Raw genomic sequence first — 20,487 nt, 5'->3', positions numbered from 1 at the left:
CGGAAAGCGCATGGCAGGCTGCACAGTGCACACACATCATAGGAAAAGGCTCCGTAAATCACTTGTCTGTCTCTGTCTCTCCTCCAGCTCGCAAATCGTTGGGGCAGGAGCCGTCCTGAGATCCGTCCTAGGCACCGAGCTCTGCTACCACCTAAACGGGGCCAGCGGGGCTTGAGCTGCCAGCCTGAGCCCGAGCCTCGAGGGGGAGGGACCCAGCCGCTATTGGTCCAGCCCCGCCGCGGGCGCCTCCCCACTAGGCCCCGGTAGACGCTACAGGAGCAGCGCGCCGTACTCCCCGCTCAGCCCCACCCTTTGCATGCGCCATCCTCCTCCTCCCCCCCCCGTCTCCCGGTTCGGAGCATGCGCTTTGGGGCCTATACTGTCCCGAGGCCCTGTTCCATCTAGGCGGGATCCACTTCTTCCCACATTGCACCGCGACAGCAGCGCGCGCGACTCTGACCGGACGAGCGTCCTGTTGTTTTGTGTGTCGGTGCCATGGCGGCCGCGCTGCTGGGCCGGGCCCTGGCCGCTCTTCCCAGTGCCCGGCACGTTCTCAGGTGAAGGCACCGCCCGGGGCTAGCGGCGAAACTTCGGAGTGAGCTAGTCTCCTGGGGCTCCTGGTCCTCCCAGCGCATCTGTCTGCATCCCGCCCCAGCCACCCTCCTCCCGTCCCCTCACTCCGCCTTCCCCTATGGGCAGCGCCCCCGGGTGCCCCCCGCGCCACGTCCCATCCTCTCCTGCAGGACCCTTCGGGCATCCTCTGCGCATCATTCCCTTCTTCCGTTCTCCCATGTGGCCCTCTTTGCTCATAGAAGGGAGCGTGTCCTTGGGTGGGGTGATAGTGTAGACTTCAGTGGCCTGGGAAGTGGCTGACCCAAGCCTGGTTACAGATGCGGAGTTGTTTCTGGAGGAGCTCCTGTGCATTTGGGCCAGGAATATGATGGGCTGTAAATGTTAGTTGTGGGCTTATTCTGGAGTCTGGTAATACTGCTTACATCTGGATTGTAAATAGGGTGACCAGATGTCCCGATTTTATCGGGACAGTCCCGATTTTTGGTTCTTTTTCTTATATAGGCTCCTATTACCCCCCACTGCCTGTCCCGATTTTTCACACTTGCTGTCTGGTCACCCTAATTGTAAACTAATGGTCACGTTATTTATTTTGAAGTGTAATTTACAACTGAGTTTACATATTGATGTATTTTTAATATCTGATAACTTTGCGTGTGTTAAAGATGCAGTACTACATACTCAGTGGAGAAGTGGTTTTCAAAACAGATCAATTCAGATAATCCTCCAAAGCGACCCTTAACAGCCTACTTTCGTTTTGTAAAAGATCAGCAGCCCATTTTTAGAAAACAAAATCCAGGTAAGGAACTCTAAAGAAATTTAGCATTAGAATAAATGTTATTTTTGTTTAAAAAATGCTTAGAAACATAAATAAAATCATTTCATTTTAGTATGAATTTAAGATGTGTTGGCAGTTCTGTTTATAGAACCTAGTTTTATTTTAGATGTGTATGCACTTTTTTCCTTTGGCTTAAAAAACTAGATAAGTATTTGAGTCAAACTAAGTATTATATGAATAAATAAACTTTAAAAGAACATATTAAAGTGATAAAATCCTGTAAAATTAAATATCAGTATTGAATGTTAGATGCACACACTACTCATACTTTATATTAGCTCTCAAAAAATTGAATTTTAATTCATTCAGAGTAGAATAAATATTTGTCATATGGACAAGGTACTTAATATGAGAACTTCAAAAAAGAACCCCATTAAATATTTGCGTTGTAATGATTAGCATTCTTCCATTGCATGTGAATATTTCTTTTCATGCACATGAAAAAGATAATTTTTGATTATGTACCAATGCCCAGTACAAGCTTTTATCCTGATGCTTTATCTAGTAATTTGCTGAGCTTTGAAAATGGTGGGTATGTCCATAACCTAAATTGGGAAAGGGCAAATATTTTTAAGAGTGGGTGTCTTTTCCTTGAATACTTTTAGTTGTCCTAAAGTATGTGTATGTTAAGGTTTTCATTCCTATTCATAGCCAACGAGAGCTGCAAAATTGAATATTGTTCCGATATAGAAAAATTCATTTGGGAATGAGGAAACTTGGTCTAATTGAGGATTACTGTTTGTAGAAATGATTGTTTTAAAGTATTGAAACTAAATTATGATTTATGATCATCTTGGACAAGTTTTGAGGTAACTCACTTTAAACGATAAACAGTTGAGAATTCTTAAGTCATTTGGCTATAGAGAGGTTATAATCAGAAAGTTCTCCTATTAAAATATGCTTGAAGATCTTGTCCAGTTACCTACCTAGATCCCAGTGCACGATCTCTTCCTGTGCCTTAGGCTTTGTCTACACTACCAAATTTTGTCGCCCAAAACCGCCTTGGACACCACCCTGAAACTGACAGTTAAGGCAGATCACAGAGCACCAGTGTTATGCATTCCTGGTATGAAATATTAAGATGTGCTAACACATTCAATGCTAACTTAAGGGATGCATGGAAGGAAGATGTAGACATATAGAGGACAATAATCTAGCCTAAGGGTGACAGATATGAATAACTGTAGCAAATTATTCATCTGGGGAAAAAACACTGTTGCACTTGTCTCATTGGGCCAATATAGAAGAGTGTTTCAGACCACAATTGCTGCTGGAGCATCCATGAGCCATCCAGACAGGACCTATAAAAATCCCTACATTGTAAATCTATGCTATAAACAGCACCATGCAACACTCCCCTTTCAGAATTGCTGGGGAAGTATCTGACAGCTGAGTGTGCTGCTCCCTTTTGGGAACAAGGAAGAAATCATTGGCATGCTCCTGCTCTGCCCTGCACTAGGAACACAGCAGCCCCTGCTTTGACATTCCTCAGCACAGAGATCTCACAGAGTTACTCATGATGCCACTCCCGGCAGCTGAGGAGGCTGTGGGAAAACATGGAGGGAATCCTCCCAAGATGCTCAGCAATCAGCTCTGCCGTCCCACAACACTGCACTGTGGGATACATACCCACAGTGCATTGCTCATGCTGTCGATGATGGTGCCCACAATGTGGATGTTATCTGTCGACAGAGGAAGCAAGTGTGAACACCCTTTCGCGTTTTTTGTTTTGTCGACCTTTGGGTGTCAACATAAGTTTTGTTCACAAAACTTGGTAGTGTAGACAAAGCCTTAGTCTACAAATTAGTATATTCCATCCCAGGGGCACAAAAAGTTTGTTGTAGACCTGATAAAGTATTAGTGTTCTTCATCTTGATAAAGTTATCCTTCTTTTCTCCTAAAAACTAATAGTCCATGGTAAAATGTGGCATTGTTGAGTGGAGTTGAAAGGAGAGGCTGTCTGTCTTGTCTTCCTATATTTTTGAGCCTGAATGCTTAGGTTCAGTCATGTCAATAATGGAAAAGTGGAACTGGCATTTTTGGAAAGTGTGTTGGGGGGGAGGAATTGAGCCTGTGCCCTTTCCCTCACTAGGATGTGTAAAGAAACCCTTGAAGGATTTTTGTCAACAAAAATCTTAACTGCTTCTATTTTACAAGTTCAAGTCCTGTTTGACCTGAAAAAACTTTCTGATCGAAGAATTTGTGAAATGATATTACAGAAGTAAGGAGTGAAAGCTAATTGAGAAGGGAAAGGCATTTTAGGCAGAGTCTCTAAACCATTGTTTGGAGGAAATTGGGGATTGTTAACTTATTTAATTTCAATGATTGACATTTTAGATGAAGTACCTGCCATTTGAATATTCAACACCACTTCTCATTAAGTTAAGGTGTAAAACTGAACCTGTACCTGGTCTATTCCAGCAGATCCTCTGGCAAAACGAGGAAAGTTGAGACTTGACTTTTTCCTGGTATTTCTAAGTAAAAAACAAAAACAAGCAGAAACTTTAAAAAAACAAACAAACAAAAAACTCTCTGTATATGCAGTGTAAAGAAGAAAAAAGAAATATAAGCCCAACTTCTAAAAAATTCTGTGTAGGTCACATTAAAAAAATGCCTGTTTCTGAAATAGTGACATTTAATCTTTCCTTTTAGGAATAAAACAAAAGCTCTCTTATTCACCTGCTGTTCACAATTTCTTGTACTGGCACATTAGGACAGGTTTTATGGAAAAAGAATGTATGTGGCAGAAAAATACCAGTAGCAAATTCTGTCCTGGGGAAAACAAAAAACATTTTAAACATTAAAACGGGTTCAGTTTTCTTACTCTCTTGTAAACTAAGAAGTTAAAATTTTCTTCTGTTTCACAGATGTGAGCATTTTGGAGATAGCAAAAAAAATTGCATATGCTTGGAAAGAGCTACCAGTGTCAGAGAAACAAGTAAGCTTGATTTTTTTTTCTTTTGTTTTATGCTCTTTCAGTTGCATATTGAGTCTTATTTTTATGTTGGCTAGGTTTGGTGTGTCTTATCAAAGGAAATTTTGTTGACAAGGTTGTAGCATGGCAACTTATAGTATCTGGAGTTCTCAGATTTTTGGGACCACCCCATCACTCAGGTTTTAGACCTGGGTATGGGACAAATGGTATTGCAGAAATTGATATCTCCTACTAATAATGAACAAGGATAAAGTGTGTACTTATTCTTTTAGAACTGTTGTTTTAAACACTTGATCATAAAGTGGTGTTGACTGATTTGCAGTCCTTAGCAAATGGCTCAACTTCTTTCATAATGAGAATTCTCAGAGGTCAGTACTTTTGGACAGTTGCTCACCTTCCCTGAGAGAAATGTCATGGGATTCTACAAGGTTCTGTTTTACTCCCTTTTGACCAATTAATATATGTAGTTATTCTAATGGTTAGGAAGGAAATACATGCCATTGTGTTTTTTAGTGTGTTAAGCAAAAGCTCTGTTTGTTTGTTTTTTTTCCTCATCTGATCCTATTGGAACAAATTACTTGGTATCTCAATGAGAGCTGGCTGAGGTTCAATCCAGAGGAGACTGAAATAGTACTTGTAGGTTGTTAAGCAATTGGAAGGATTGGCAAAGGCTATAGTGACACCCCGAGGGTGCATGGTGCTGTTTGTAGCATAGATTTATAATTCAGGGATTTTTATAGATCCTGGATGGCTCATGGATGCTAACGTAGCAACTGTGGTCTGAAACACTCTTCTATATTGGCCCAATGAGACAAGTGGAATGGTGTTTTTTTCCCAGATGAATAATTTGCTACAGTTATTCATATCTGTCACCTTTAGGCTAGACTATTGTCCTCTCTATATGTCTACATCTTCCTACCATCCATAACTTAGGTTAGTATTGAATGTGTTAGCACATCTTAATATTTCATACCAGGACTGCATAATACCTGTGCTCTGTGATCATCATTAACTGCCGATTAGTCTCAGGGTGAAGTTCAAGGTGTTGGATTAAGATATAAAATTCTAAATGGTTTGGAATCTGATTAACTTGAAATTTGTCTGTCACCGTTTGATATTTATAGGTGTGGGAATGGGCTTCTGGTGGGCATTTTCTAAGAAAGGGACTTCAAATCTGGAAATCTTTGTTTTTCCACAAGAAGCCTGGCTCTAACTTTTGGGGCCTGCTGTTAATGCAATTTTTTTTCACCCTTGGGTGTTCGTGGAAGAAGCAAGCTGAAGTATTTAAGATGTTTAGATTTGTGATGGTTGTATTGGGGGAAAAAACTATTACAAAGATTTTAATTTTGATATTTTATTTTAATTGTTATAGTATAGATCTATGTGCTTTGTAATATGTAAGTGAAATAAACTGCATAAATCTTGTTGCTCAGATATAGCACCTAAACTTGATGTATTATAGAAAATAGCTATTCAGAGGGGTCCCACATGATTATACTAACCTATATACTTCCTGTTTCTCTTGGTCTCCTGTCTTTGTGCTGTTATGGTAAATGAGACTCCCATTTTGTGAGAGATCACATAGTACAGTCTTTCCTCCTGATGATATTATGATCCTGGAGTTCAGGCTCTAATCTGTTGAAAGTAATTTCTCTAAAGGTACTATCTGTGTGAGATTTTTCACTTCTGGGTCTTAACTTCTTAATGCAAGACTGGGAAACTTGTGCGTTACCTCTCCTTTTTATCCTTGAGGGCAGCAATAGAGAGGTAGAGTATGAGCTAGGGTCCCCGGTGCAATTGCTACCCAATGCAGAATATAAATGCTGCCCTTGGAACATTCCAAGCCAGTTCCTTCTTGACAACAGTTATAAAAGAAACTCCCTGTTGGAGGCAGCACCTGACTGTCCATTGCTCCAGTTCTAGCCTGGTTTCCAGTAACATATCAGGTATTTATCTTCATATTTCCTCTCTGCTTTCCTGTCAAATCTGCTCTGTTAGCTATATTTTTGAGGTCTTTGCTGAGTCACCAAAGTACCCAAAGCACTTTGGCACCTGCTTTCTGATACTCTGCACTACTTTGGCACTCCAGCGCTAGTCATCTTGGCCCAAGCATCCTTGCTGTGGTGCTAGCAGTGTTCTAAGATTAGTTCTCAGGACAAATTTTTGGTGGCCTCAGAGTGCGGCCACCAATTCTTGGTGGTGGCCACTCTCATATTTTTTTTCCTAAAATACTTGATTAGCTTTAGGAAAAACAAATAAATATGCACATATACACGTCCAAATTATTGTAATTTATTTATTGCTAGCTAGTAAGTCTGTTGCGAAAAGTGATAGTAACAAACAAGTATCATTTTTCACAGCAGACTTACTCAGCCCTGGCATGCCTTGGGACAAATTAAGTCCTGGATGGGGGGGTATTAGGGGCAATGGGGTGTGTGGGTGGGTGGCTGGGGGAGGCAGCAGGGGGCTGGAATCTGAAGCCCTGTGACCAGATCCCAAAGCCCCATGGACGGGGGATGGAGCCTGAAGCTGTGCAGCTGGAGCCCTGGGGTGGAGCCCGAAGCCCCGCAGTCAGAGCCTGCTGCCCTGCTTTCCCAGAGCTGAAGTCCAAAATCTGAGCCCCACTACCCCAGGGAAGGTGGGGAAATCACTGGCTGCCTGCTCCTCCAGTGTTATGCCTCAGGTGTCTCCAGAGGGTGGCAATGGCCAACCCCTGCTGGCAGCCCCGCAACCAACGCCAAGGTGGTGCATCCAAGAGAAACAGGGAGGGACGGCTACTTTGTGAGAGGAGGGAATTGGATGGTATTTGAGGGAAATCAGGAGAGTAACTCTTCAGCTGTTCTTGGGCTTGCATGCAGCCAGCTTGATAAGTGACAGAGCTAGTGTGCTCTGAGTTGTTACAGCTGTCTCTGAAGCTAGACAGGAGCATTCAGAAGCATTAGGAGGCCCATCACTGGTGTAGTTGCTGCATTAGCTCTTAACTAATGGAATCTGATATAGTGGTAGTTAACACATTGGTTAGCTTTTCAATCCAGATGATGGTGTGTACCGTTGATACAGTTGCTGTGAATGCATAATATGATACATACATGGCAGAGGGTCTAAAGAATAGTTATATCGAATTACTGTTGTGTCGATCATGAAGTTACTTCATCCTGAAGACTAACTCCCATGGATTATGTCCCTCCCAGTGTAAGGATGGGCAGGACAAAGATATGGGGCTGTTGCACATGGGAGATGGGGAGCTCATGTTACAAGAACTCTTCTTTGCTAGAGATGATATGCATCTCTGCTGCATTGATTATTTCTAGGGACTCTGTGTAGCCTGATGATTCTGTTTATTGCATGGCAGGCCAATATCTGTACCCTGCTATAGCCTGCATGGTTTGGAAGGCTGTTTGATCTTTAGAGTGTTTTAAAGCAGTGGTTCTCAAACAGGGGTACTCATATCCTAGGGGGTACACAGAGGTCTTCCAGTGGGTATATCAGTTCATCTAGATATTTGCGTACTTGCATTTCAGTATACAGAGCAGTATAAACAAGTCATTGTCTGTATGAAATTTTAGTTTATTCTGACTTTGCTAATGCTTTTTATGTAGTCTGTTGTGCAAGTACAATATTTATATTCCAGTTGATTTATTTTAGAATTATATGGTAAAAATGAGAAAGTAAGCAATTTTTCAATAATAGTGTGCTGTGGCACTTGTATTTTTATGTCTGATTTTGTAAGCAAGTAGTTTTTAAGTGAGGTGAAATTTGGGGAACATGTCAGACTCCTGAAAGGGGTACAGTTGTCTGGAAAGGTTGAGAGTCACTGTTTTAAAGGTAGAATGTTTAGCTGAAATTGACAGTTATGTTTGCTTTCTTTGGTTGCTTTCATGATTTTTGTGCTTATAGACATATGAAGCAGCTGCAAAGGTAGAGCGGGAAGCATACAAAGAAGAACTGGCCAAATACAAAGCACAGTTAAGTCCAGCCCAGATAGTAGCTTTGAAAGAAGAAAGGAGACAAAAACGGGCAAAAAGAAAAGCAATGAGGAAAAAGAGGGTAAGTACTCAAAATGTGATTTCATTTTCCCTTTTAAGGTAACTTAAATGTATTAATCTGGTTGTTTCAAATGGTTATTAAACATGATTACAATGCAAGGCTAGAAATCATGTTTTAAAGGAATGCTGTCAGGTTAAAAATCATACTTAAATCATTACTGATGTTTCCTGTAATACTTTAGTTTATTAATTGATTACTTTATTTAATTTGCTTCTCACTATGCTATACTTTTTTCCATTTCACTTAACTGAGACTGTGAAAATAGACCAGCCAGTTTCACCTTCTGGTGCATGAGAATCAGCACAGTCCTGCAGTATTTGGTTGCGTATGTTGCAAAGCCAATTATTAACCCTTATTTGCCACAGCCTGAAATAGTCCCCTCTGCCAAGGTAAAGATGGCAGATAATTTCAGCAAAAAGAACAAGTAATAGTGACTAGGTAGCAAGTGCTCCACTCCAGTTATTTCCCATATGGACAGTGTCCTGGAAGAGGCCTGTCAGGAGGGAGCAACAACACCAGAGGTCTCCAAGTGGAGGAGGTGTCCTGGAAATAGCTTTTCATGAGGATTCAGTCCACCAGCCCCCGAATTTCTCAGCTCCAGGATGTTATCCAGTTGACTAAGCCTCCCCAAAACCATTGTAGCCACCAACACCTATACTAGACTGGGTAGTAAGGTTGGCACTTCACATGTCCTTTGTATCAGAGTAAGAACTCCAGAATTAAGAAATGTAAATATTCTCCTTCCACTCCTTCTGTGATGGGTTCACCCTGGGGTGCCACCCGGAACTTGAGTACCACCGAGCCCCCTAACCCACCAGCCTGGGCTCCTTCTCACACTGTACTGCTGTGACAAGCTGCAAAGCCCTCCAGCCTACACTTTCACCAGCATTCATACAGGTAAGGGACACACCCAGCTGCAGTTACACGCAGACTCTCTAACCATCAGCTTCCCAGCTTGGGACCCCAGAGCAGTACCATCCTGCCCTGGTCAAATCTGGTCAGTATATGGGTTTAATATGCAGTTCGTCTCTCCCTCAATGTGAAGAGAACAATGCACACTTGTGGTAACCAAGCAGAGATATTCCCCAAGCATTCCAGTCAAAGCTCACTGGTTTAGATTAAAATAAAAACAAGTTTATTAACTACAAATGGTTATTCGATTTATTAGGTTATTTGATTTTAAGTGATTATAAGGGATAGCAACAGATCAAATCAGATTATCTAGCAAATAAACAAAAAACCCACACTAAGCTTAATATACTAGATAGATTGGATATGAATTAGCAGATTATCACCCTAAGAGATGATACAAGCAGGCTGCAGATCCTTAAGGGGCAAGATGCACTTGCTTTACAGCTTGGAATCCCCAGGTGTTTCATACACAGGCTAGAAATCCCTTTAGTCCAGCACTTCCCCCAGTTCAGTCTTTGTTCCTCAGGTATTTCCAAGAGTCTTCTTGTGTGGGGAGTGAACAACCACAGATGATACTCCCTGCCTTATATAGTTTTAGCATATGGCAGGATCCCTTTGTTTCAAAACTTGGTTCCCAGGCCAGTTTGTGGAAAAATACTGACATCCCAAGATGGAATCCAGAATCATGTGACCTGGTTATGTGTCCTTGTAGAGTCATAGCAGCCATTACTTACAGGCTGTTAGGAGTGTTCTCAGTAAGGCTCACCAGGTGGGAGATAAGCTTCTCTGAGGGCTTGTTGTTTTCTCTAATGGCTTATTGCCCTGAATAGGCCCTTCCCAATCAGCTATCTAGACTGAAAGCATCTTGTCTAGTGGGCATCGCCCAGGTGTAGCTACATTTTAAAATACAGATACGTAGTCAATATTCATAACTTCAGATACAAAAAGATACATGCATACAAATAGGAATAACATATTCAGCAATTCATAACTTTTCCAATGACACCTCACATGACTTATCTTGCATAAAATATATCCTAATTATGCTATAATCATATCATATAATAATATTACTATGAAGAATATCGGGTGCAGTGTCATACCTTCATCTTCCCCTGAAGAAGAGGAACTTTTGGATTTAAAACTATAGGTAATGGAAGAAACAACTCAGGAAAAGCTCTTTAAAGCAGACTGTTTTGATCTAATGCTTTGCAATGTAGTTACCTCTCAATATGAGTCCAATGAGTGCAGGAAAATGCTGATCGGGGTAAAGTGAAACTACAAAACAACTTCTCCATTGTCCTAAAGAAGGAGCTGTCTATCTTTCTCTAATCAATGCTTGAAAATATCATAAAATCACAATTGGCACAATCCAACAAATGGAGGTTCCCAGGCAAGGCCAGAAATTTTATACTCTGTTTAGTATCAAAGGCAAATTGTTAACCTACTTAAGATAGATGTGGCAGGAGCCTTACTAATAAATTAACCACTCATTTTTGTTCAAGGAGTCCACTGATAGCGAAATAAAAATGACCTTTAGAAGAAACTGAGATGTTTAGTGCAGCCCTCCACACTTCAGTTCATGTAGCTAGTCATGATCCTTTCCTCCAATAGGCTCAAATGTAGCCTATTGTCTCAATCTGGGTTAAAATATGAATCGGTTCACAAGTGAAGACTAGTTTAGTTTGGTGTTAGTGTAAACCTTAATTGTCTTATGTCCACAGTGTAATGCAATTTTGCATAAGAAATTGATCTTTTTGTAAAATGCTGCTTTTTTTTAGTAAGTGTAAAATGGTCAATAAAAAGCTAATGGTATAATCAGCTTTGCTAAAATGAATTGAAACAAACTATAAATGTATATAATCAGTGAGTTGACTCATTCACAGAAAAATAACTTCTGCCTTCTTACAATTTTTTAGGAATCAACAGTGCTTGGAAAGCCTAAAAGACCTCGTACTGGCTTTAACATTTTTATGTCTGAACACTTCCAAGAAGCTAAGGGAATTTCAGTTCAGGTAAACAAGACAAAATTGGTTAACTTTAGATTTCTTCTTTGTTAAAACAACTATCTTCCAAATTTGTTGCATTCAGAAAATTTGTTCTAGCTTCTGTTATGGGTAACAATTCAAACAGTTCAGTGTTTCTGGATCTTTCTTTGCTAGGCAGAAGTGGGAATTTTTAGGGCATGGTTGAACGCTTGCTGCTAATTGCTTGCTATCCAAACTGAGCCACTCAATGGACACAGGGACTTAATAAATCAGAAAGTCTTGCAGTACTGTACACTCTGAAGACTTACTCCCTCTTATTCAGTTACTGGAGAATTCCATTTTTCCCTGCTTCTTTCTAAGGCCTGGTCCACACTAACCCCCCATTTCGAACTAAGGTACGCAAATTCAGCTATGTTAATAACGTAGCTGAATTCGAAGTACCTTAGTTCGAACTTACCGCGGGTCCAGACGCGGCAGGCAGGCTCCCCCGTCGATGCCGCGTACTCCTCTCGCCGAGCTGGAGTACCGGCATCGACGGCGAGCACTTCCGGGATCGATTTATCGCGTCTAGACAAGACGCGATAAATCGATCCCAGAAGTTCGATTGCTTACCGCCGGGTCCGGCGGTAAGTGTAGACCTACCCTTAGGTCTAAACACAGGGTTGCATCACTTTAATGAAGACCTTGTCTGCACAAGAAATTTGCACCAATTTAACTTCAGGTGTGAATTTAAACTGATTGGAGTAAGTCATGTGTGGACATGACGACTTTGGTTAAGTATGGCTTATTTTTGGATGAGCTTCAGCCTGTTCCAAATTGACTTAAACTATAAATAAGCCATGTAGAAGGTTGCCCCAGTTTAACCAAATAGCACTTGTCTATACAGTGAGGTAATGCATTTTACTGGGTGTGATTTCTAAAGCATGCTAATGTGTTGATTGATCTATGTAGATCCTGCTAGTGTGCCATAAAGGTTCCCTAGTAAACTTTAACATACATGTTTCAAACAGCACTATGTGAAAGCACACCAGCAGGATCTACAAATGCAAAACATAATTAAAATAGATTCAAATCATGATAAAGTTGATCTGACTGGATAGAAAACTATATTTAACCCATGCTTAGTATCAAGGCCACTAATTTCCTAGCTGAGTGGAAGGAACTCTTTGATATCCTGCAGTTACATTTGATTATATGGAGAGGGTCAGCGAGTGATGCAAGGCATTTTTCGCTGAGGTGATCCATTCATATAATCAACCAGCTTATTTCCCTAGAACTAAGATGATCAGGAATAGTAAGTGTAAACTGTATGTCTCGTGAAGGTATAGGTCAGTGGCTCTCAATCTTTCCAGACTACTGTATCCCTTTCAGGAGTCTGATTTGTCTTGTGAACCCCCAAGTTTCACCTCACTTAAAAACTAACTAGATGGGCAACAACAGAAATATATAGATGATCCCCTTGGCAGACTACCCATAAGTCTGCCCATTTATGCTTGAACTAGTTAATTGGTTTTTGTTTCACTTTTGCATTGGAGCAGACTTTTAGTGATGGGGAAGTATCCACCTACGCTTGGGGGATTGCACCAATGCAGCTACATCAGCAGCTGGCCACTGATAGCTGTAATTTAGGCCATTTGGCTACTCTGTCTCTCTCCAGAGTAGACAAGGCCTAAGGCACTCAAGTGTTAAAAGTCAGACTATCACCTATGAGTGGTGTATTCATTCCACCTTGTTTAGTCTCCTCTTCTTGCTCTCTGCTTACCTTCCTTGTACCCTCAATTCTCCATCTGTTTTCTAACATCTGCCTACCTTCCAATTCAGCAAACACCTTCATCTTCTATCCTTACTTTCCCCCCTAACCAATTTTATTCCTAGCTAGCTTCCTCATATTTAGCCCTTCCCTTTTGTGTGTTTTCCCATGTTTGCTCCCCCTAGCTCTAGTCACCTTTCTGTGACATTCTGGGTGCCCATGAGCAAGTCAATTCACCTCTATTTCTCCATCTGTAAAAAGGTCAAAATTACCAGTCCCAGTTTACCTATTTCATGAAGACTTTGACAGTATTTATAAAGTTCAAATCATATTTACAAACAGAGTGAAATTAATCAAGATGTCTAATTTGTAAAGTACATGCAGATAGCACTTCAGAGATTTGTGAGTGCTGGTATTCTGTACTGGTACATACTGTCCCATCTCAAGCAGTGCACAACTTTCCATTTTAAGAGCACGAAGAATGGTGGTTTTTACTGGAATCAAAGGTATTTAGCTGTCAACTAATTTTGCTTTAGGAGGACTTTAGTCCCTTTTAGCTTATACGCTTGAGAATCTCATGATCCAAATTTTTTACATGAGTTTGAGAGAGTTTGTATTTTGTAGGCAAAGATGAAGAATTTATTAGAAGAATGGCAAGATCTATCCAGTTCTCTAAAGCAGGTATGTGTCTAGCTTTTGGTGAGGCTCCAGTTCAGCTAAGTGTTATCCAACTACAGAATGACAGTTTAGTCATTCTGACTCCAGAACATGCTTGTAAATTCCAGTTACACCGACCTTTTATTATAGTTAAAGTGCGTTTTTTACTAAAGGATTTTATTTTAATTTATTTTATAAATTCTTGAACCCAATTACACTTCAAGCTGAAATGTCTCATATTGATTCTTAACACAACAGTGACCACTTTTTAAAAAATATTGATAACATTTCATTAAGCAGTGGAATGGGTGGGTGTTGTTGGGGAGGAATATTGATTCCTGAGTATGAAAGGAAAAAACAGTTAAATTTTTCAAATTAACTTCTTGCTTTCATAAATGAAATTAGATCTTTTTAAAAACTTCAAACTAGTAATGGATTTGGTTCTCATGGGGAATGAGATCTTTTGCTATGTTTAATAGAAATTTTAAAAATAACCGTTACATGCATGGGAAAAATCTTACTTCATGTGGCTTTTTTTACTGTCTTTAACAGTGCACTGAGGTATGATGCTCCAGATCTGTATATAAGAATATTTGAAGCATTCCACATTAAAATAGTATAAAAACTAGGGCTGTTGATTAATTGCAGTTAACTCACGTGATTTAAGTAAAAAAAAAAATTAATCACGATTTAAAAAAAACCCACAATTAATCGCAGTTTCAATTGCACTGTTAAACAATGGAATACCAGTTGACATTTATTAAATATTTTGTATGTTTTTCTACATTTTCATATATATTTTATTCTGTGATGTAATTGAAATCAAAGTGTATAATTTTGATTACAAATATTTGCACTGTAAAACTGATTTTAAAAAAAATAGTATTTTTTAGTTCACCTCAGACAAATAGTGTAGTGCAATCTCTGTTGTGGAAGTGCTACTTACAAATTTAGATTTTTGTTGTTTTACATATCTGAACTCAATAATAAAACAATGTCAAACTTCAGAGCCTACAAGTCCACTCAGTCCTACTTCTTGTTCAGCCAAGCGCTAAGACAAACAAGTTTGTTTACATTTACAGGAGATAATGCTGCCCTCTTCTTATTTACAATGTCACCAGACAGTGAGAACAGGCCATTCGTATGGCACTTTTGTAGTCGGCATTGCAAGGTATTTACGTGCCAGATATGCCAAATATTCGTATACCCCTCTATGCTTCGGCCACCATTCCAGAGGACATGCATCCATGCTGATGATGCTCGTTTTAAAAAAAAAATGTGTTACTATTCTCCCCAAGGAGTTTAGTCACAAATTTAAGTATGCCCCTGCTCTGTTTTACCTGCATTCTGCCATATATTTCATGTTATAGCAGTCTCAGATGATGACCCAGCATATGTTGTTCATTTTTAGAACACTTTCACTGCAGATTTCACAAAACGCAAAGACGGTACCAATGTGAGATTTCGAAAGATAGCTATGGCACTCGACCCCAGGTTTAAAAATCTGAAGTGCCTTCCAAAATCTGTGAGGGATGGGGTGTGGAGCATGCTTTCCAAAGTCTTAAAAGAGCCACACTTCGATGCAGAAACTACAGAACCCGAACCACCAAAAAAGAAAATCAATCTTCTGCTCATGGCATGACTCAAATAATGAAAATGAACATGTCGGTCCATACTGCTTTGGGTTGTTATTGAGCAGAACCTATCATCAGCATGGACGCATGTCCCCTGGAATGGTGGTTGAAGCATGAAAGGACATATGAATCTTTAGTGCATCTGGCACATAAATACCTTGCAATGCCAGCTACAAAAGTGCTGTGTGAACAGCCTGTTCTCACTTTCAGGTGATATGGTAAACAAGCGGGCAGCATTGTTATCAGATTTGCCCATTACTTTGGGGTATGCTCATTTATTCGGGTTACTCTTCTGGGGAAGGAGATTCTGTAATTCTATCAATGTACTGCTTGTGTTTTCATATGGAGCTCTACTTCTCCCTTCTGCAAGTCCCCTCCCAGTGGAGCTATCCTGCAGGACCTAGGTTCCCTAGGACTGGGTTTCTCCAGCCCCAAAACCGGACGGACGGGCACGCACGCGCACATGCCCCTGGGCTCCATGGACTGGGTCAAGCAGCACTTTCAAGCTGTTACCCTTATGCCTCCCAGATTCAGCACGTTCCTATCCCCACTCTCACAACACAATTGTACTGGCAGTAACCTACTTGATGAGCAAACCCCACAGTATTTTGCGCGCTGCAGGGATCTTTAGCTTAGGTAAAAGAAGCGTTGCTGTAGAGTGAATGAGGGGAGATAAAAACACAAAAAAGTAAAGTTCAGCAAGAGAGAGAGAAGCAACCAACTTAACCATAAAAGTTATGTATTGAATAATAGTGATAACTACACAAGGATGGCTAAAACAACGTAACATACATTATTAAAGGTTAATACCTAAGGTAGAAAGGAAAACAGAGAGAGAAAGAGGGGGATCTCACCCATTCCATGAGGCTTGCACTGGTCGGGGTTCCCAGGTGATGGTGGTAGGGAAGGGTCCTGAATGCTGGAGACAGGCAGAGCCCCCAGCACGATCAGTCAGGAGAAGATGGAGTTCCAGTGGAACTGATGCATAGTTTGGATCTAAGCATCGGAACCCTGACTAGAGGGTGAGTAGGGATTTTTGTAGAGAAAATACAGTTGTTCAGGGGAGAACACTAGATTTGTTTATAGATAAGTTGAAGACTCAAAGGTTTTCTTTAGGCTAGACAATAGGAGCTGATCACTCTTGGCTATGGGTGGTGTTTTCTTCCAGGGAGCTCACAATGCAACTAGGCTGCTTCAGTATTTGGATATCAATTAAGGATTCATTACTAGAATTGGTCTGATAATTGCTGAGCTGGGTGTGTGCAGACATAGGTTCATTAGCATCTGGAGCAGAGATCCCATGATGCAGTGCTTCCCTGCTTTTTCTGGTCCCAGAATTCAGTGTGGTTCTCTGTTCTCCATTCTGTATGTAAATTGAGATGTCTTCCTGTCCCATCTTTCATGCAGATGAGGCTAGGGGAGTTGTCTTTGCTCTCCATTCTGTATGCTACTGGAGATGTCTTAATCTTGTCACCCTTGTCAGGAAGGGTCTAGGTGTGTCTCCCAACGCCCTTCACTGCTCTCTGCAAGTTTTTTCCTCTGATGGGTTTTGGTTTAAGCAGAGGCTGGGGGGGACGGGGGGTGTCTTTCATGAGTCAGACTGGATACTGCACCCTGGTTCCCCAAGAACACAGAGGTGTCTGGTATCAGCATTATCTCCTGCAAATGTAAACAAACTTGTTTGTCTGAGCAATTGGCTGAACAAAAAGTAGGACTGAGTGGACTTGTAGACTCTAAAGTTTTACATTGTTTCATTTTTGAATGCAAGGTTTTTTACATAATTCTACATTTGTAAATTCAACTTTCATGATAGAGATTGCACAACAGTACTTGTATTAGGTGATTTGAAAAATACTATTTCTTTTGTTTTTTTACAGTGCAAATACTTGTAACCAAAAATAAATGTAAAGCGAGTACTGTACTCTTTGTATTCTGTTTTATAATTGAAATCAATATATTTGAAAATGTAGAAAACATCCAAAAATATTTAAATAAATAGTATTCTATTGTTTAATAGTGTGATTAATCATGATTAATTTTTGTAATCGCTTGACAGCCCTAATAAAAACCCAATTGGCCTTTATTAATCTTGACTTTCTTTTAAACCTGCCATTTCTTGTCCTGAATTTCCTTTGTCCAAATAATGTTTGTTTGAATGTGTAATTGGAGCATACAGCTATTTTATATTTCATATTCTTTCTCGAGAGAAAATCAAATTTGAAATTGGTTGTGCAGAAATATCTGTTTGGTTTCTCTTTCCAGCTTTAATCCTTATGTACCCCAGCTTCATCAAACTTGTACTCCAATGCAAAACCTTAGTGACCTCAGAAATGGTAAGGCAGAATCATTTCCCAAATGCATGGAATGTGACAGTCAGATGTACTGATCTGTTGGCATAATTGATATAAAAGAATATGATCTTACTGTTAAGGTTTTGTGTTAAAGTGCAAATTTGAAGTTGAGGTAATTTATTGTTTTTTGGTATTTGTTGGAAACAAAAGCCTTATGGAATATAGGAGTATATTATCATATCAATAGTTGAATGGAGAGAAATGCACAAGTCTTTCTACTTAACTTTTTATTTCCATTCTTCTAAAGTTTTGGATGGATGGAATTTGTCCTGCTGTAACCTTAACTGCCCCTATACATACATAGTATTTCTTTGCTAATATTTACTTAGCAATGGGGAAAAGGGAGAGTTAAAGATTTTATCTTGGGATCTAATATGTCTGTGCAAATAGGTAACACACTTCTAATGTGCTCATAAGAAGACTTCATGCAAACAGAGTATATTATATTGTAAGCTCAAGATGGGGACTTGTCTGTCTGGGTGTAAAGCATCATGCTATACAAATAGTTTTTCTAACATTTAAAATTGAAAAGGCAGTTTCCTCATGGAAGTATTAAGTCTGAAATCTCAACATGGTTTCACTGCTCACGAGCTGAGTAGAGCATACAGCTAATGCCTTATCTGGTTTAGCTGAAATTGCTTAAAACATTCCAGAAGAGTAAATTTGCAAATTTTAAATATGCAATTGCCTGAATATTCTACTTCAATATAAGGCACTAGGGATGGAGGGAAAATTGAAGGTGTAGAGGAGGCCTGAAGGTCTCAAGAAGCAGAAGACATGATAGCTCTTAAGAAAGTGAAGGTAGAGGTTACTGAGGAATTTGAAATAGACTTTGTCGTTTAAAGAGATAAATAACTTACTATGCAGCAACTTATTAGTGCTTTCATTTGTGAGTGAATTTGCTTCTAAGAAACAGATGCTTCAAATTCTTGTGGAGCATTGGGAAGGGGAAAATGCCATGGGATTTGGCAGAATTTCCATTTACAACAACAGCCAGAATTTTACCTAAGGAAATATTGAAACATCTTAAATGATTTCTCAGACATATCTACAGCTTGCTGAAGATGACAAGGTTCGGTATGAAAATGAAATGAAGTCATGGGAGGAGCAAATGGTTGATGTTGGACGTGATGATCTGATACGTTACAAAAACAGGCTCAAAAAATCAGGAGTTGCAACAGAGAAGAAAACCATAAAAAGGGTTGTTTCAAAAAAGAGGGTTAAAATTATAAAGAAGGTTCAAAGAACTAAAGGTTCTTCATCGCCAGAAGTTATGGCAAAATTAAAGACAAAAAGTTCTGAAGAATAAAACTGGTAAATGTTTTATATTTAATTACTTGATTGCCATGACTTTATTCTGCTTGTAAGTGTTAATGCACTTAGCACTAGCACTGAATTTTTGAAAAAAAAGAAAAGAAAAGATGGTTTATATAAGATATTTAAGAAAAAATTGGGTAAGAGGGATTTGAATATCTTTCTCAGAATTATCTAGAGAAATGATCTCTGCAGGTGTAACATAGTGTGTATAAACCTAATCAACATTAATCAAGCTGTGAATACTTTTGATACTGACTGATTATGATGGGAAGAGCATTCTTGAGCCCACAATAATGCAGACAAGTGTTTAGTTTTTGTAATTTATACGATATTTTAATGTAAGCAACCATAATCAACGATATTATCTTCTAGATGTTGTAACTAATTGGGAGGTGAAACTTGGATTTACAACAGAGGTATGTTCTGTTTCCTCCCTAGTGTTAATAGCGCATGTATTAGCTGGAAATAAATGTCTAGCTGTGTATTTTTGCTCATTTCAGTTCCTCTCTCAACAAATGTAAACTTCAGAATTATGTACACATTTAGTTTTGTTACTTGCATCCATATTCATCTGTGTACCACTTTGTATGTATCACTCATCTATGCATACATTTAAGTTGAATAGAATAAAAAAAATCAATGAGTTTTGTACAAAATACTTTCCCTTGAGTTTTATGCCATTACTTCAAAAATCTGCAAAACACCATTTTATCATTGTCAGTTTTGGGGTAGTTTTCAAGAGAAGCAATATACACTTCTTTTAAGTTATCTACTGTTACAAAACAATGGTTTCTGATTTAGGAATAAAACTGGGCTTTGTCAAGATCTGATTGGTGTCTCTTGGAGCCTTCTCCTCCCCTTGCTGAAGTCCGTGGCAAAACTCTAGGCTTCTAGAGAAGTTACCTTTTAGAAATAATCTCCCATTTCCCAAAAGTTATTCCAAACTTGTATGTTAAATAACTTACAGTAATTATAACTAACTGAAAGCAATTCCAAATAACTTCATATTTGTGGAATTTTCTCCTTGAATGAGGAAAAAAAGCAAGGAGTCATAGGAAGTTCTGAAGCCTGTAACATATTGACAGTTACAGTAACAGATTGACAGCTGAAGCCCTAGGGCTTCAGCTCTGGGTGGCAGGGCTCAGGTTATAGGCCCTCTGCCTGGGGCTGAAACTTTTGGGCTTTAGTATTTGTGCCCCTCCACCACCACCCTGGGCCATGGGGCTCAGGCGGCTTCAGGCTTTGGTCCCTTCTCCTGGGGTCATGTAGTAATTTTTGTTGTCAGAAGGGGGTCGTGGTGCAATGAAGTTTGAGAATTCCTGCCTCTGACTAATCTTCCATAACAGTAGCATGAATAAGCTGATAAAACATTATATACAGTGAAAACTATTTGATCATTTCTAATGAAATCCCTGAATATATAAATGGCAATATTGAATAAGAGTATGGAAGGTTGTATTACCTTTGTATTTGGCACTGGGTACTAGA

At 39.7% G+C, this 20,487-nt stretch overlaps 1 protein-coding gene across 1 annotated transcript; it reads left to right on the top strand.

The window, feature by feature from the left end:
- The first annotated feature begins 229 nt into the window (after window positions 1-229).
- TFAM (transcription factor A, mitochondrial) lies at window positions 230-19,655 on the top strand. Its single transcript, XM_005301725.5, has 7 exons — window positions 230-557; window positions 1,236-1,369; window positions 4,276-4,346; window positions 8,241-8,390; window positions 11,222-11,317; window positions 13,665-13,721; window positions 18,725-19,655. The coding sequence occupies exons 1-7, from the start codon at window positions 496-498 to the stop codon at window positions 18,989-18,991; spliced, it is 837 nt and encodes a 278-aa protein (XP_005301782.1). The 5' UTR covers window positions 230-495; the 3' UTR covers window positions 18,992-19,655.
- Window positions 19,656-20,487: the final 832 nt, after the last annotated feature.

This window comes from Chrysemys picta, chromosome 7 (assembly GCF_011386835.1).
Source record: "Chrysemys picta bellii isolate R12L10 chromosome 7, ASM1138683v2, whole genome shotgun sequence".
Taxonomy (NCBI): Eukaryota; Metazoa; Chordata; order Testudines; family Emydidae; genus Chrysemys; species Chrysemys picta.
Note: the sequence above shows the minus strand (reverse complement) of the source record. Positions and strands in the feature narration are given on the sequence as shown.

What these genes read in the sequence shown, in the direction of transcription:
- TFAM (XM_005301725.5), top strand. Translation starts at nt 496, where the DNA reads ATGGCGGCCGCGCTGCTGGGCCGGGCCCTGGCCGCTCTTCCCAGTGCC. An exon ending in TTTTAGAAAACAAAATCCAG is followed by an intron (nt 1,370 to 4,275) that starts GTAAGGAACTCT and finishes TCTGTTTCACAG; the next exon opens with ATGTGAGCATTTTGGAGATA. An exon ending in TACCAGTGTCAGAGAAACAA is followed by an intron (nt 4,347 to 8,240) that starts GTAAGCTTGATT and finishes TTGTGCTTATAG; the next exon opens with ACATATGAAGCAGCTGCAAA.